Below are 16,731 nucleotides of genomic sequence, written 5' to 3'. Positions count from 1 at the left end.
CCCTCTGTGGATCACAAGATGAAGGGACTTTCAATTGCAGAGCAAAGTGCTGTGTTTAACTGTTTGTATGCTGTTCTGCTACAATATATTTTTCTGGTAGTAGAGCAAGTAGAGCAAAGAAGAAATGCTGAGGTTCAGACCACTTTAGAAACTCCCATTACATGCAGCAAAGGGACAAGGTAATAAACAGAGATGATTAGCCATTCAATCATCCATATTACTCACCCATTTCCAGTGACTCCACCCTTTCTGACCTAAGTGGACACTTTTTAAGGCTTCTAAGGGAAACCGCAAGAAACCCATTTGACTGCCCCATCTATAACCCTGACAATGTTGTGCTCCCACATCCTGCAGTTTGTGCATCACTTTAGATGAGATTTGGGGCAGAACATAGAACGGTGCACTGCTTCCTATCACAGAGACCTGCCCATTACAACCACCACATCCATGCATAGCTCATGCATGCATATGTCACTTCTGAATATTAAGAAGGGTCTGTACTATCTGAACGAAGGGTGCCTAGTGAAGGAAAATCAAACCCTTCTCAAGAACAACTTTCAGTTTTGCACAGTAGGAAGCGAGGGAGCCTTCCCCTACACTAGTGGAGATGCGACAACACATGCTTCAAACCAAACTAGGGAGATCAGGAGAAACACTATAGCCCAGGTAAGCCATGCTTACCATTAAACAGAAGCACTGAGCCTACCGCCCCAAAGACCTCACTGAGTAGGGTCAGTAGATAGAGTGGGGTAGATAGCTCCTATCACCTTATGGCCCCAAAAGGACTGGGCAAAGTTCAGCAAATCCTAGGTTGTCAGGAGGCACAGTTAAACTGAGAGACCAAGGGTTGCATGGGTTTTTAAAGGGATACTGTAGGGGGGGTCGGGGGAAAATGAGCTGAACTTGCACGGGGCTTCTAATGGTCCCCCGCAGACATCCTGTGTTGGCGCAGCCACTCACCGATGCTCCGGCCCCGCCTCCAGTTCACTTCTGGAATTTCTGACTTTAAAGTCAGAAAACCACTGCGCCAGCACGCCCGTGTCCTCGCTCCCGCTGATGTCACCAGGAGTGTACTGCGCAGACACAGACCATACTGGGCCTGCGCTGTGCGCTCTTGATAACATCAGCGGGATCAAGGACACGGCAATGCAGGCGCAGTGGTTTTCAGACTTTAAAGGCTGAAATTCCAGAAGTGAACCGGAGGCGGGGCCGGAGCATCGGTGAGTGGCTGCGCCAACACAGGATGTCTGCGGGGGACCGTTAGAAGCCCCGGGTAAGTTCAACTCATTTTCCCCTGACCCCCCCTACAGTATCCCATTAAACCTTTTTGACTTATGTATCCAAATGGGAGAAGCCACATTCTCAGGGTGTCCTGGGGACCACCAAAATACATGTAAAGTAATAACTAATGAGTTAAATTGATGCAGCATGCCACTTTTTTTTATATCAACAGAGAGTCTAACTCTTTCCTGTAGTAAAACAGGAAAGAAGCTATGAGAAAAGATTGTATTCTGCTGCTCTCACATGAAAGACTATCCCCCCCAAAGTCACCTCAGAGCTGCAAGTATCAATGGCTCATCAACTGAACTTGTATAGTGGTGAGTGGAGTTATTAATCCAGTTACAAAACTTAAATTAGATTCTGCTGCAATCTTACCTTAGCTTCTTCATTTCTTCCTCCAAGTGGAAGCTTTTCAGGATGTTGAACTTCTCTACAAGAGCGTCTTGTGTAAAGGTGAGAGATGAAATCTGAGACATGTACCTAATAGAGAGCAGAAGTTATACATCTGATCACTCCTTCCATAGAGCAGAGGATTTATGACAATCGTTAATGGTACATAGGTCTACTGGCAAAGCAAACAAGGACTGCCATTTAAAGAACAAGCAACACCCATGCTAACCTAGAAATAAAAAAAAAAAACATATAAGTAGATAAATACTACTTCTACAACAGATGTATTGTGCTATCCATGTAATGATTCCTGTGAATTTTACAAATGAAAAGCACAGAATCCCACTCTAGGCAGTGGCCATCTTGCCAAGCTTAATGCTGACATCATATCCTCGCTGACTCTTGTTTTCCCCCCTCCCTTCTCTTGCTCATGTGTATTCATTAGCTGCCCTCCTCCCAGAGTCTTTTTTTTTTATTTACACATCCAATCACTGAGTCACCTCAGCCTTGCTTGTAAACACAAGTGATCAGCTAGGCAGGGAAATAAATGGAAGAGGAGGAATATATTATAGATAAAAAGAACTCCCAGCATTCAACTTTTTGGCACTGTTTGGCACTAGGGCCAGTGCTCCTAAAGTATGTGATAACTCAAAACCATAACAGCAGAAAAAGTTTTGAATGCAGGATTAGCATCTTTATCACTTAATACACTCAGCTACCATAGGAAAAAATGGGCAATTGCCCCAGGGCCCCAACTGTTGCTCCCCAGTGACTCTGCAGAGTCTGTTAAGTTGGGAGTTGATTGGGGGAGGGTCAGTAGCCAGCTCAGGGGCCCAGGAGGGAAATTTGGCTGCAACAAAGGGCCTCTAATGATGCTTTTTGCCCTAGGGCCCAACTGTTACTTGAACCGGCCCCGATTATACACTCTGACCAGTTGCTGTTGAAATTTGATTTTTATGGTGACAATACCGCTTTAAAGAGACACTGAAGCGAAAAAAATAAATATGATATAATGAATTGGTTGTGTACTATGAATAATTACTAGAATATTAGCAGCAAAGAAAATATTCTCATTTTTATTTTCAGGTATATAGTGTTTTTTCTAACATTGCATCATTCTATAATATGTGCAGATTACACAACATTCAGCATTCAAAATGATTCTTTCAGAGCAGTCTGTGAACTAATGACCTCTCCTCTGCCAGAGAAAAAGAAAATGGTTTACTAACAATTGAGATAATAAAAGTCAGAAGACAGCCCTCTCCAGTAGAGCTTAATGGCTTTTTTGCATAGAGATAAAAACTGGAGTTTCTTAACTCTTTTTGTACTGGACTGATGTATCTGATCTTGATGTTTTATTTCTTATCTGTACTACACATACAAATCATAATATCATATTTTTTTTTTTGCTTCAGTGTCTCTAAGGGAAATCTGTGCTGAGACTGCGGAGTCTGGTGCAGTGATGCAGGAGCATATTGCACAAAATGGTGCACATGGGTTTACATTACGGTAGTGCAAACAGCAACTAAAACATATAAACTGCAATAATCTATTTTACTAGCCAGACTTCGTTTCTCTATTAGGACTCAAGAACTGAAAAAACTATAGAATGTAATGGAAAGGTTTAAATCTGAATATTGTCACAGCATGACATGGAAACACAGTTGATATGGAAAGACGATGGGAAAAAATTTGTGCGAAGAGAACTGGAGCAAATCTGATGAAGAAGTGATTTTCTGAGCTATTAATTAGGCTGCATATGAGTAGAGCTTCCTATGGCTGACAGTTCCTAGAGAGTTGAAAAAAAAAAAAAAAAACTACTTATAACCTTTTTGACAGCCCCGGCTTGCTGGCAGTTCTGATGAGCTTACTTCTGGACTAGTATTACTTTGCCTGGATATCATTAATGCTGACTTGGCTAGCTTGGCCCTGGCTAGTCTCTTGTTCCTGTCAAAGACCTTAGGCTAGCCATCGGCATCATTTCTGCCTGCCTACCAACTATAAATCTGCCTGTAATAACCACTGCATGAGAACGCACTATATTCTGCCAGTATACTGACCACATTCTGCTTGCTGCCATCCAGTCTGCCATTGTGCTGTTCTCATCGGTACACTTACCTGTTCTCTTGGCCTCCAACAGGGGAAGCGCAAGTGCTGCAACCTAGTGGCTATGCAGAGCAAATAGTCTTGTGCCAAACATAGGTTCCAGCCCATCATCCCTTCAGGGGTGTGTGCCGTAGTGAATGGACAATCACAGACTACACACCTAGGTAAGGCAATGTCATCCAACATTGAGCTAACAGACAACAAATAGTGGCAGAGCCTCGACTGAAAGTAAGAAGGGTCAGAGGAAGAGGGTGAAAACCTGAGCCAATGTCGTACTCCAATATTAACCCCCCCCCCCCCCAAAAAAAAATAAAAATAAAGGGGGAGACTTTCCCAGACTCCACAGCCTCCCTAACCCATCCCCTCCTTCCTGCTATTCTGATTGGGGACAACAAAGCAAACGAAAACAAACAATCATAATACTAATGATAATAAACAAAACAAAAACTTGATTATGTAGATAGATAGATAGATAGATAGATAGATAGAATCTTCCCATTTGATAACCATCTGTCTTTGAAGGACACAGATGAAAAGTAGACACCCCCCCATGCCTTCTTTTCCACCCTTTTCCTTATATTGAATGGCAGGGGAGGCAAAGTCAGAAGCAAGTTCTCAGCCACGTTTGTAGGGTCAGGTGAGGAGGGTGACCGCTCAGGGCACAGTGCAGGAGAGGGGCGGCAGAGCTGTGCAGGAGGTCGGGGGGGGGGGGGGGGGGACCACAACTCCTCCCAACCTCTCCTTGGACCCCCTTCACAGCTCCCTGCAATATGCAAAGCTTTGGCACAGCATGGCACAGCATTTATTACAGAGGAAACTCACCTCACCTAGGCTCTAGACATCATGTGGTAGAGGTCTGCCTCCTGCCAAGCTTCTGTTTTCAGCACCACTTATGCTTTAGAATCAGGAAGTAGTGCATGAGCGGTGCTGGAGATAGAAGCCCAGTGGAACGCAAACCTCTACAGCATAACATTCAGAGCATGGGGGAGGAGGGTTTCCACTGTAATAACCTCTGCACAGAAACTGCATATTTCAGGAAGCACAGATGCAGGGCCTGATGAGAGGGAGGGAGGAGTTGGGCCGCCCTCCCAGTGCCACTAGACAAAAATCATCTGGCCATTCAACCTTGAGGGCACATCTGGCTACCTATACCAGGGACACATAAGGGGGAGGGTCTACATGTAGTTGCCCAATACTAGGGGCTACCGCTGGGTAACTCATACTGGGGTCTACCTAATCATGGTGGCCGTTTTGGCTGCCTATACTGGGGCACTGCATTTGACTACCTAATAATGGGGGCTTCTGTGGCTACTTATGCTGGAGGTAGCTGTATCTGGCTAATTCTGGGTGCTCTTCTGGCCACCTGTACAAAGTGGGGTACCTCTGGATAACTAATACTGGGTGCCACCTCTGGCTAGCTATATAAGAGCATACCTAATACTGGGGAGCATTGATGGCTACTGCATCACAATATTGTGCCCGGGTCTATGAGGGGGAAGGGGTGTCTCTGTGGAACTCTGTGGCCTAGACACTGCCCCGTTTGTTCTCCAGGCTCTGGCTACTTAACCAAAAGCTGCTACTGCTGCTGCTAACTTGAAGCTTTGCTCACAACACAAAATGCACCACAGCACTGTTGGCCACCTCAGTCATACACCACCTACAACCAACAAAGTGCTTCTTTCACATTTCAGACACCTCAGAGCCAAACAGTGCACATGTCCACATCCTCATTTCTGGTATCAGCAGCAGCCAACCATACCAAATCTGCAATGGGAATGCTGACTGATAAAAAATAAAAAATGCCGACTCCTCCATTATCTCCAGTCAGTGCTTTCTCACACCACCTGTAGTGCAGCTGTAACATTCAGACTGCCCAACACTCTCTTGACAGGGTAAGAAAAAAAAAAAAAATCAGCTGCTGTAAATCTTAAAGCGGAATATAACCCTGCATTTCAACTTTGCTCTAAAACATTATTTACAGCATATTATATGCAACCAGCATTTTTTTTTTTACTATATAAGAGAGAACAGAGGCGCCAAAAGGATAAAAGGGGTTTTAAAGGAGCTTAAAAGCCAAAACTTGGTAATTAGAGGAGGCAGTGGTGGACTTACCCCCTCCAAGCAGACACAACACGACTGTACATTCAGTCTATTTATTAACGAACTCCAGATAAAACAAAGCAATGCGTTTTATCTGGAGGCGCCGAGTGTCGTTTGTTTTGCTAGACGCTGTAACTCCTTTTTCTATTGCCTGAGGAAGCGGGCGCTGACCCGTGAAACGCGTTGCTTTGTTTTATCTGGAGTTCGTTTATAAATAGACTGAATGTACAGTCGTGTTGTGTCTGCTTGGAGGGGGCAAGTCCACCACTGCCTCCTCTAATTACCAAGTTTTGGCTTTTAAGCTCCTTTAAAACCCCTTTTATCCTTTTGGTCGGTGACGTCATCCCGCCCCGTCGCCATGGCGACCGGGGAAGCCCATTCTGAGCGGGATTTCCTGCTTACTCGGAGTGGGTGGGGGGATGACGCCGCTCAGCGGCTATCATGTAGCGAGCCCTAGGCTCGCTACATGATTTAAAAAAAAAAAAAAAAACCTTCTGCGCTGCCTCCTTGCCGGAGGAATTGAACCGGCAAGGAGGTTAAGCCAGGAATAAAAAAAAAAAAAAAGTTCTAACAGCCCCCCGCAGTCCTCCCATGCCCTCGTATTCATTTACTGAGCCTCCGGACCCCTGCCGCCAGCTAGTTTCATTTATTTTCCGACAGGCCTGGCCACGTGTATCCATTCGCAGTAGCGTCCTGTGCAGGACGCTATTGCGGAAGGAAACATGAAGGAGGATACGCGTGGCCAGGCCTGTGCAGGCGCAGAAAACCTGACGACTCCCTGTCCTGAAAACAAAACTAGCTGACGGTGGGGAACCGGAGGCTCCGATCGACTGTGAGGGCACGGGACGGCTGCAGGGAGCTGGTAGAAACCCCAGGCAAGTAAAACGGATTTTTTTTATTCCTGGCTTAAGTATCCCTTTAAGTACAATACACCTCACATATTACAGTTCTTAAAGGCTTTGCTGTTAATGTCTTGGTGCTAAATACTACAGGACACCATCTGAGATCTTGTAGAATCCATGTCTCGACATGTCAGAGCTGTTTCGGTGAGGGTAACCCATTAGCAGGAAGTTTGAAAGGGAACCTTTAACCACTTGAGGACCGTGGGCTTTACCCCCCTTAAGGACCGGCCACTTTTTTTCCATTCAGACCACTGCAGCTTTCACGGTTTATTGCTCGCTCATACAACCTACCACCTAAATGAATTTTGGCTCCTTTTCTTGTCACTAATAAAGCTTTCTTTTGGTGCTATTTGATTGCTCCTGCGATTTTTACTTTTTATTATATTCATTAAAAAAGACATGAATTTTGGCAAAAAAATGATTTTTTTTAACTTTGTGCTGACATTTTTCAAATAAAGTAAAATTTCTGTATACATGCAGCGCGAAAAATGTGGACAAACATGTTTTTGATAAAAAAAAAAAACCCATTCAGTGTAAATTTATTGGTTTGGGTAAAAGTTATAGCGTTTACAAACTATGGTGCAAAAAGTGAATTTTCCCATTTTCAAGCATCTATGACTTTTCTGACCACCTGACATGTTTCATGAGGGGCTAGAATTCCAGGATAGTATAAATACCCCCCAAATGACCCCATTTTGGAAAGAAGACATCCCAAAGTATTCACTGAGAGGCATAATGAGTTCATAGAAGATATTTTTTGTCACAAGTAAGCGGAAAATGACACTTTGTGACAAAAAAAAAAAAGTTTCCATTTCTTCTAACTTGCGACAAAAAAAAAATGAAATCTGCCACGGACTCACCATGCCCCTCTCTGAATACCTTGAAGTGTCTACTTTCCAAAATGGGGTCATTTGTGGGGTGTGTTTACTGTCCTCGCATTTTGGGAGGGTGCTAATTTGTAAGCACCCCTGTAAAGCCTAAAGGTGCTCATTGGACTTTGGGCCCCTTAGCGCAGTTAGGCTGCAAAAAAGTGCCACACGTGGTATTGCCGTACTCGGGAGAAGTAGTACAATGTGTTTTGGGGTGTATTTTTACACATACCTATGCTGGGTGGGAGAAATAACTCTGTAAATGGACAATTGTGTGTAAAAAAAGGTATTCCGTTAGTAGTACGGTGAGTTCATAGAAGATTTTATTTTTTGTCACAAGTTAGCGGAAAATGACACTTTGTGGAAAAAAAACCAATAAAAATCAATTTCCGCTAACTTGTGACAAAAAAAAAAAAAATTATTCTATGAACTCACCGTACTACTAACGGAATACCTTGGGGTGTCTTCTTTCTAAAATGGGGTCATTTGTGGGGTTCCTATACTGTCCTGGCATTTTAGGGGCCCTAAACCGTGAGGAGTAGTCTTGAAACGAAATTTCTCAAAATGACCTGTGAAATCCTAAAGGTACTCATTGGACTTTGGGCCCCTTAGCGCAGTTAGGGTGCAAAAAAGTGCCACACATGTGGTATCGCCGTACTCAGGAGAAGTAGTACAATGTGTTTTGGGGTGTATTTTTACACATACCTATGCTGGGTGGGAGAAATCTCTCTGTAAATGGACAATTGTGTGTAAAAAAATCAAAAGATTGTCATTTACAGAGGTATTTCTCCCACCCAGCATGGGTATGTGTAAAAATACACCCCAAAACACATTATACTACTTCTCCCGAGTACGGCGATACCACATGATTGGCACTTTTTTGCAGCCTAACTGAGCTAAGGGGCCCAAAGTCCAATGAGTACCTTTAGGATTTCACAGGTCATTTTTGTTTCAAGACTACTCCTCACGGTTTAGGGCCCCTAAAATGCCAGGGCAGTATAGGAACCCCACTAATGACCCCATTTTAGAAAGAAGACACCCCAAGGTATTCCGTTAGGAGTAAGGAGTATGGTGAGTTCATAGAAGTTTTTATTTTTTTTGTCACAAGTTAGCGGAAATTGATTTTAATTGTTTTTTTTTTTCACAAAGTGTCATTTTTCGCTAACTTGTGACAAAAAATAAAATCTTCTATGAACTCACCATACTCCTAACGGAATATGTTTGGGTGTCTTCTTTCTAGAATGGGGTCATTTGTGGGGTTCCTATACTGCCCTGGCATTTTAGGGGCCCTAAACCGTGAGGAGTAGTCTTGAAACCAAATGTCGCAAAATGACCTGTGAAATCCTAAAGTTACTCATTGGACTTTGGGCCCCTTAGCGTACTTAGGGTGTAAAAAAAGTGCCACATATGTGGTACCGCCGTACTCAGGAGAAGTAGTATAATGTGTTTTGGGGTGTATTTTTACACATACCCATGCTGGGTGGGAGAAATATCTCTGTAAATGACAATGGTTTGATTTTGTTTACACACAATTGTCCATTTACAGAGAGATTTCTCCCACCCAGCATGGGTATGTGTAAAAATACACCCCAAAACACATTATACTACTTCTCCTGAGTACGGCGATACCACATGTGTGACACTTTTTTGCAGCCTAGGTGCGCTAAGGGGCCCAACGTCCTAATCACAGGTCATTTTGAGGCATTTGTTTTCTAGACTACTCCTCACGGTTTAGGGCCCCTAAAATGCCAGGGCAGTATAGGAACCCCACAAGTGACCCCATTTTAGAAAGAAGACACCCCAAGGTATTCCGTTAGGTGTATGGCGAGTTCATAGAAGATTTTATTTTTTGTCACAAGTTAGTGAAAAATGACACTTTGTGAAAAAAAACCAAAAATCAATTTCCGCTAACTTTTGACAAAAAATAAAATCTTCTATGAACTCGTCATACACCTAACAGAATACATTGGGGTGTCTTTTTTCTAAAATGGGGTCAGTTTGTGGGGTTCCTATACCGCCCTGGCATTTTACGGGCCCAAAACCGTGAGTAGTCTGGAAACCAAATGTCTCAAAATGACTGTTCAGGGGTATAAGCATCTGAAAATTTTGATGACAGGTGGTCTATGAGGGGGCGAATTTTGTGGAACCGGTCATAAGCAGGGTGGCCTTTTAGATGACAGGTTGTATTGGGCCTGATCTGATGGATAGGAGTGCTAGGGGGTGACAGGAGGTGATTGATGGGTGTCTCAGGGGGTGGTTAGAGGGGAAAATAGATGCAATCAATGCACTGGGGAGGTGATCGGAAGGGGGTCTGAGGGGGATCTGAGGGTTTGGCCGAGTGATCAGGAGCCCACACGGGGCAAATTAGGGCCTGATCTGATGGGTAGGTGTGCTAGAGGGTGACAGGAGGTGATTGATGGGTGTCTCAAGGTGTGATTAGAGGGGGGAATAGATGCAAGCAATGCACTGGCGAGGTGATCAGGGCTGGGGTCTGAGGGCGTTCTGAGGGTATGGGCGGGTGATTTAGTGCCCTAGGGGCAGATAGGGGTCTAATCTGATGGGTAGCAGTGACAGGGGGTGATTGATGGGTAATTAGTGGGTGTTTGGAGGAGAGAACAGATGTAAACACTGCACTTGGGAGGTGATCTGATGTCGGATCTGCGGGCGATCTATTGGTGTGGGTGGGTGATCAGATTGCCCGCAAGGGGCAGGTTAGGGGCTGATTGATGGGTGGCAGTGACAGGAGGTGATTGATGGGTGGCAGTGACAGGGGGTGATTGATGGGTGATTGACAGGTGATCAGTGGGTTATTACAGGGAAGCACAGATGTAAATAATGCACTGGCGAATTGATAAGGGGGGGTCTGAGGGCAATCTGAGCGTGTAGGCGGGTGATTGGGTGCCCGCAAGGGGCAGATTAGGGTCTGATCTGATGGGTAACAGTGACAGGTGGTGATAGGGGGTGATTGATGGGTAATTAGTGGGTGTTTAGAGGAGAGAATAGATGTAAACACTGCGCTTGGGAGGTGATCTGATGTCGGATCTGTGGGCGATCTATTGGTGTGGGTGGGTGATCAGATTGCCCGCAAGGGGCAGGTTAGGGGCTGATTGATGGGTGGCAGTGACAAGGGGTGATTGATGGGTGATTGACAGGTGATCAGGGGGGATAGATGCATACAGTACACAGGGGGGGGGGGGGGGGTCTGGGGAGAATCTGAGGGGTGGGGGGGTGATCAGGAGGGGGCAGGGGGGGGGGGGGGTAAAAAAAAATAGCGTTGACAGATAGTGACAGGGAGTGATTGATGGGTGATTAGGGGGGTGATTGGGTGCAAACAGGGGTCTGGGGGTGGGCAGGGGGGAGGTCTGAGGGGTGCTGTGGGCGATCTGGGGCAGGGGGGGGGAGAAATCAGTGTGCTTGGGTGCGACATAGGGTGGCTGCAGCCTGCCCTGGTGGTCCCTCGGACATTGGGACCACCAGGGCAGGAGGCAGCCTGTATAATACACTTTGTAAACATTACAAAGTGTATTATACACTTTGTATGCGGCGATCGTCGGGTTAACATCCCGCCGGCGCTTCCGTATGGCCGGCGGGATGTTGCGGCGGGTGAGCGGAGACAGGCGCCGGCGGAGGATCGCGTCACGGATGACGCGATTGCTCCGCCCATGCCCCTACAAGGACCGCCGCCATTTGTGAATATGGCGGTCACTGACCCAGAATGAGCATACAGGTTAGATGCTTTAACCAGGGCTGTGGAGTCGGAGTCGTGGAGTCAGGCAATTTTAGGTGCCTGGAGTCGAAGTCGGGAAAAAATGCACCGACTCTGACTCCTAATGAATTTGTAACTGTAATTAAAATAGAAAATATGATAAAATGTTCTATTTCTCAGATAATAGTCATTAAAAATAATGTATATATACAGTAATAGCTGTGCTTAGGCCACAAAAATGAAATAAACCAATCAAAATTAGTTACTTGTGCTGCTTCAATAAAGCAGTCCCCATATTTTTAAGGTCAGATATACATATCTGATTGTGACTGTACCGTATATATGATGTGTACACAGGAATCTCATATATACTAAATAACATCTATGCTGTAAGAATAAAGCCTGATGTGTAGCCGTGTCACTAATAGAGAAGGTCAATGAGATGGAAATAATTCTGCACTGATGCTGATTTATGCAAATGTATACACTCCCTTTGCTGATGAAATCAAATAATTTGATATGTTGTTAAAATTTGGGTTTGGTGACTACAAATTAAGGCCTCTTGCACACTGCAAGTGATTTCGATTCAGATTCCGCTTTTTAATCAGTTTTTACATCCGATTCAGATTCCGATTTGCAGTGTGCAGGGAGCAAACTGCAAATCGGAATCTGAATCAGATGTAAAAACTGATTAAAAAGCGGAATCTGAATCGGAATCACTTGCAGTGTGCAAGAGGCCTTAAGGGTACCTGAGACGGATGAAAAGTAAAGTTTTATACATACCTGGGGCTTCCTCCATCCCCCTTCAGGCTAATCAGTCCCTCGCTGTCCTCCACCACCCGGATCTTCTGCTATGAGTCCTGGTAATTCAGCCAGTCAGCGCTGTCCGGCCGCATGCCGCTCCCACAGCCAGGAACATTCTGCACCTGCGCAATAGTGCTGCACAGGTGTAGTATGCTCCTGGCGGCGGAGTGTGTACATGCGCACTATGCCCGACTGGCTCAAGTACCTGGACTCATAGCAGAAGATCCAGGTGGTGGAGGAGGACAACGAGGGACTGATTATCCTGAAGGCGGCTGGAGGAAGCCCCAGGTTTGTATAAAACTTTAATTTCATCTGTCTCAGGTTTACTTTGTTACACAGTAGTACTATACTCTACATATGCACTCCCGACAGAGCTGCAGGGAATCCACTGAGAATGCTGTGCACATTGAACACAGAGGTGTTGTCTGTCACCCATAAACCTTGTTCAGATTGTGCATGAAGAATAGAGGAAGAGTCTCCTCATTCCCTTGCAGAGTACCTGCACATCATTCTTACATGTACCCACAGTTACATTGCCTAGGGCCTGATAGATGTTCTTTGTTCCGGTTTGTACCTTTTACAAGTACTCTTACCAAGGACTAGTTTTAGTCTAAAGGGAATAAATATAGTAGTCTACATATCCTTCTCACTTCAGTTGTCTTGTAAAATTCCTAAGCGTTGGCAGTTAGAGATGAATTTCATGTTACATACTTTTAATCAACAAAATTGTAATATGCAAATTAGAGGAGTCGGAGTCGAGGAGTCGGTGGAATCCTAAACTGAGGAGTCGGAGTCGGTGGATTTTTGGACCGACTCCACAGCCCTGGCTTTAACTCTGGTCTGGCTCTACTGGCTGCATGTTTGTTGGAGGTGTAGGACTAAAAAAAACAAAAAAAAAACCCACTAAAGCCAAAAGCTTAGCATGACAGGCAGGAAACTGGCATTGTTTCTAAGGAAATGAAGATGGCAACCACTGGATTCCTCTCACTTCAGGAGCCATTTTCCACCTACAGCATTCTGGTCCAATAATCAGAGCGGACTCAATTTTGAAACTTTACAGGAATCAAAGGGGCACCGTATTCATCACTGTAATCGCGGTACCCCTGTTCCACTGTGGCAATTGTGTAGGACGTGATTTTTACCTAAGCACAATGATACTGCCTGCTGCAGTTCTCCTGCGATAGTAAGTGTGGTACTATGCCATTTTCCTATGCGACTAGAAGCCACACCCCTTATCTCGCAAAAAATGTAATCACGCCATACAAAAGGACCCAGTATTGCACTGGAAATTGCATTTAGGAAAAACCTGCAAATCATGACCAGACCATGCGTGACTGCAAATGTTTTGGCTAATCAGTACATGTATTATTCCTATCATATCCACATTTTATTTGATTAGTTGATCCTCTCTGCACCCCCCTTCCCCCCCCCCCCCTTCCCTTTAAGAACACAGATTTTGGAGTAAAATGCTTTTTTGGAATTATGAATACAAATATCTCTATCCATCTATCTCCCTCTAGGTACAGTCATTTTTTAATGACTTTTCTTCCCTAGCAGCTGAATAATTTATGTTTTTACCATATTGCAGGAAAAGTACAACACTGGGATATGTTCACAGCTCATGGACCATTGCTTTAATGAGCTGTGCGTAACAAGTTATTCTGCTTTTTCCCAAGCATAGTGTTCATATCAGAAATAAGGGAGGAGCAATAGGCTATTAGGAAAGTGCACCTACTAGAAAAACATGAGTGATCATCTAGTTATAGCTCATCTACAGTGGCTAGGCTTAATTTATGTTACCCGGTGTGCTTTACTTGTTCAGCCTAGAAATTATTCCAAGAGTTTCTGCTTAACAAAGTACCGTATGTCAAACTTACTTCTCCATAGTCTTGAAAAGCCAGATTGGTTTCTTGTTAAATGGCATCTCCATCCTGTGGAATATGGCCAACTTGGCTGCAATCTCGCTAGAGATCTCAGGATCACTGAGCTCTGCTGTCACCAGTCTCCGACTCTAATGAAAAACAAATACGAAAAAAAATACCACATGGAGAATTACCTTGTAATTTGTACTAAAAAAAAAAAAACCACAACATTTTAATCCCTCTGTTCTTCTATGTTATCAGATCACAACATCTGAACACATCTTGATTCATCAGATGAGATTCTTGGGCAGATTGTCATATTTTGATGCAACAGTTATCAATCTAAACAACTAGTCTCAGCCAGGACATTTATACGCTGTGCAGAATGTGGTTTTACCAATATATGATCAACCACCAAAATTACTGTGTTAGTAAGGTAGTCTATCTTTTGGACAAGGTAATGAGGATAATGTCAATAAGGTTAAAGTGTATGTCTGGCTACGGAAATGCTACAGTATAACTTTCCATGTTGCCAGGATAAATATTAGAAATTGCTTTCGTTTGTATCCTGAAATTTTGACTATCAAACTGCTGTCTCTATCCAGCCTGGCACTAAAGGCTCATACACGTGTCCAACGTAATGCATGGCCAACCACATGACAAGTTGTTTACAGGACAATTATGTACACACACACACACACTAACTAAATCACAATACTGCATGTGCAAGTGAAACAACAAAGTGCACAGCTTGTCTGCATTCAAAAACAAGAGTTGCTCAAAAGACTTCTACACACTTCACCAACCTGCAAGATAGTTGTGTTAGATGGATCTGGCAAACCACCTGCTATCAGTTGGTTATCTGGTTGATTGCCAGCTGTACACAAACCCAACTGTCTTCCAACAGACTACGTTTAGAGGATAGTTGGGCAGATTGTTTGGACGTGTGTACGAGCCTTAAAGAAAACCTGAACTGAAGATTAAAAGACAAAATAAACATACACAAGTTTACTTACCTCCTGTGTAGTCTACTCCTCAATCTATTTTTCCTCTCCTGCATCCTGTTTGTCCACTGTGATAAATGGAATTCTCCGTCAGTGTTCTCCCCAGAATTTTTTTTCCAGCCGGGTGGCATAAAATAGTAGCCGGGTGGCATGAAAAAGCAGCCGGGTGGGACGAGATGAAAATGCAGGGCAACTCTGCTTACAGCATAGGAGGAGGTGAGCCGATGACGGCCGGGTGGTTACCAAATCTAGCCGGGTGGCGCACCCGGCTAAAAGAGCCTGGGGAGAACACTGCCCGTCCTCCATTTTGAAAATGGCTATTACCCCATAACAGCTTCCTGGTCAGCACACTGTTAAACTGTAACATCGCCCACTTGAGCCATAGGGAAACATGGACACATCTGTTCTCCTCCCAGCTGTAACTGACAGCAACTGATATATAACTGACAGCAACTGATATATTTCAGTTCTGACAAAATGTTGTCAGAACTGGAAGGGAGCACTGTAAGAAGAAAATGGTGAGCTTCTGAAAGGAACTGATGACAAGGTAACTATGTAATGTTCATTTGAAGTTACCTTATGTGTTCATTTTAAATAATTTTACTCAGTACAGGTTCTCTTTAAAGAGAACCAGAACTGAAAGTAAAAAGTCAAGATAACCATACACAGGTCATACTTACCTCATGTGTAGTTTATTCCTCAATTTCTTTCTCTTCTCTTGCATCCAATTTGTCCACTGTGATCAATGGAATTCTCTATTACCCCCTAACAGCTTCCTGGTCAGCACACTGTTAAACTGCAACATCACCCACTAGAGCCATAGGGAAACATGGACATTACCTTGCACATTCAGTTATAACTGAAACCTGCTGAAATATAACTGACAGCAACTGGTATATTTCAGTTCTGACAAAATATTGTCAGAACTGGAAGGGATCACTGTAAGAAGAAAATGGTGAGCCTCTGAGAGGAACTGATGGTGAGGTAAGTATGTAATATTCATTTGCAGCTACGTTGTGTGTTTATTTTCAATATTTTTACTCACTTCAGGTTCCCTTTAAAAGGGACCATGAGCAGATGCCGTGGGTAATATAAGCATACCCACGCTATTTGGTAGAGAGGAGACACTCACTGGCCCCTTATGTAAGCGCTCCTACTCCCGGGCTGGCTGCTAGCAATTACATTGGATCCGGTGACTGACAAAGTTGCGCTGTGAGCAGGAATAGGAAGCCTGTGGGTCCTCACTGCGCATGAATGCATCTCTCCTTTGTCATCATTAGGTAGGAACAACTGACACAGATTATCCCCCAAACTGATCCACTAGGAAGGATCGGTCTACATGGATGATAAATCGCTGTCATTTACAGTCGCTGGAACACAAAACAAAAAAGGATTCTCCGACGACCCATCATTTATCTTTCGTTTCCAAAGACCGCAGTTTAGGGTGTGTACTGAGTTTTAAACTTAAGTGTTGTCTTTCGTTTAAACTGCTTTACTTGCATCTTATCTGCTGTCCCTGTGATAACTCCTTTGAGCTTACAGGAAGGAAGAGACAATATAGGACACAACCACACTAATGTTTTTGGAATTCTACTATCATGGAACTGTGACACTTTTTAGTCAGCCAAAATATAAATTAGGCTTATATTTTATCTTAACATTTGATCAACTTGCGAAGGCAGGATGTTTAACAGCAGAAGCCTCACA

General features: G+C 44.1%; 1 protein-coding gene across 2 annotated transcripts in view; it reads right to left on the bottom strand.

Moving 5' to 3' along the window:
* CHKB (choline kinase beta) overlaps nucleotides 1-16,731 on the bottom strand; it is a 72,860-nt gene that overhangs the window by 28,509 nt on the left and 27,620 nt on the right. For both annotated transcript variants that reach the window (XM_068275872.1, XM_068275869.1), the window contains exons 4-5: nucleotides 14,036-14,169; nucleotides 1,657-1,761 (exon numbers count right to left, since the gene is read on the bottom strand). In XM_068275872.1, the coding sequence (XP_068131973.1) occupies nucleotides 1,657-1,761; nucleotides 14,036-14,169 (239 nt within the window). The remainder of the gene's footprint in view (nucleotides 1-1,656; nucleotides 1,762-14,035; nucleotides 14,170-16,731) is intronic.

Source organism: Hyperolius riggenbachi, chromosome 3 (genome assembly GCF_040937935.1).
Source record: "Hyperolius riggenbachi isolate aHypRig1 chromosome 3, aHypRig1.pri, whole genome shotgun sequence".
Taxonomy (NCBI): domain Eukaryota; kingdom Metazoa; phylum Chordata; class Amphibia; order Anura; family Hyperoliidae; genus Hyperolius; species Hyperolius riggenbachi.
The sequence above is the reverse complement of the archived record's forward strand: the minus strand, read 5'-3'. Positions and strand labels throughout refer to the sequence as shown.